Source organism: Rhagoletis pomonella, unplaced genomic scaffold, assembly GCF_013731165.1.
Source record: "Rhagoletis pomonella isolate Grant_MI unplaced genomic scaffold, Rhpom_1.0 Rhpom_scaffold_00002, whole genome shotgun sequence".
NCBI classification, from domain to species: Eukaryota; Metazoa; Arthropoda; class Insecta; order Diptera; family Tephritidae; genus Rhagoletis; species Rhagoletis pomonella.
Genome location: NW_023458556.1, coordinates 32,807,932 through 32,809,400, shown reverse-complemented (window position 1 = coordinate 32,809,400; position 1,469 = coordinate 32,807,932). Strand labels below are relative to the sequence as shown.

The 1,469-nt window shown below is 36.4% G+C and overlaps 1 protein-coding gene across 1 annotated transcript in view; it reads left to right on the top strand.

Annotated features, from left to right (window-relative positions):
* The first annotated feature begins 312 nt into the window (after window positions 1–312).
* Window positions 313–1,469, top strand: part of LOC118752990 (ETV5-related protein Ets96B-like) — a 3,777-nt gene continuing 2,620 nt past the window's right edge. The window contains exon 1 of the mRNA XM_036487841.1: window positions 313–331. Within this exon, the coding sequence (XP_036343734.1) occupies window positions 313–331 (19 nt within the window). The remainder of the gene's footprint in view (window positions 332–1,469) is intronic.

The window sequence follows — 1,469 nt, the reverse complement described above, 5'->3', positions numbered from 1 at the left end:
AAAAAAGAATGTTAATGGTATTGAGCCTTTGCCTTCTCCTGCATTGGAAACAATAAAAACTAATCACGGCAAAAACCTGTTGAGTCACTAAATATCCCAAATATAATTGAGGAGGTCTAAAAGTTTAACGGCAGCTATATCTGCCAGACTGGTAAAGAAGCATAACCGCAGCTGTTTTGAGTTTCCTTCACTTCAGGTCTGGCCATCGATACAAAAAGTGGTCAATTCTATCGTCCATATTCTCTCGTGGTAGTTTTCGCTGAGCGAACTCGGTGGTATTCGCCATCGTTGGTGCAACGATGCAATAGTACAATGTCCTCTGATGACACCGGTAAGAACTCTTACTGCAGATATGTTGAGTTTAGTGCACATCGTTTTAGTAGAAGTCTTACTAACTTTTTTAAAGCATAAACATCAGCTTGGAAGACGCTACAGTCGTTTGACAGAGGAAAAGACAACCCGATCTGCAGGTGCGCCTAATAGACTCAAGCGTAGAGCATCTCCTGTGAAACTGACCATCACTGGGTAGAACCAGAATTAGGTTTATAGGCTAACCTTTCTTTTGTGGTTTAAACAAACTTGCTTGGCGATTTCAATTCCATGGCGAAACGTCTTGTAAAGAGAATAACTGAATTAAAAGAAAATCGAAAGGAAATCTGGACACAAAACGAAATTAATTTAGGATTAATCGCCAAAACTAAATTTTATTTTGTTAGTACAGAACGTTCGATCTAGTGAAATTGTCTTCACAAGAAACTTAAAATTTAAAGACCAGTTATTACTGTTTAGTATTTTGAAAGGGGAAAGAGGAAATAAAGTTGATACACCTGCGTAAAATCGTTCTAGTTTTACTTTTATATCCTATGAGCTGACGCTTGCCTTCCGAAATGAAACCACCATCTTCTTTTCTTAAATATCCAAAGCTAAAATGCAAACAAATTTTACCAAAAATGGCTGATGCCACGGCCACTATTGGTGCTTCATAAACGAAATGAAAAAAAATCATAAAACCTCGAGAAAATTAATGACTATTTTCATTGCCGAGTTTAAATTTTCTTATTGTTTACAAATAAAAAGAAAGAAACGCAGACATAAAAACCACATTGGTTGCAGGTGCGCCATGTGCAACAATTACGTGAGTAATCATATCGAATTGTGTAGTGAATAGCATCTACCGTCGAACAGAACAACCTTTGGGATTGTTACAAACTTGTATCAATTAAAAACAAGAAAGCGGCGGGTTGTATTAGACAGACGCACAGAAAATGCGTAACATAAACAAGCATGTATGTAGAAAAAAAATTAAATGCTTCCTTATTAAAAAGGGAAATACATAAGTGCCAAGTACAAACATACTTACATGTGTTAATACATTACAGGTACGTGAGAAGGTATGTATTCTGATAGTGATTCTACAATGGCATGTGGTGTGCGTAGGCGTGGTTTGATATGGAAAATTTAACAAAAAA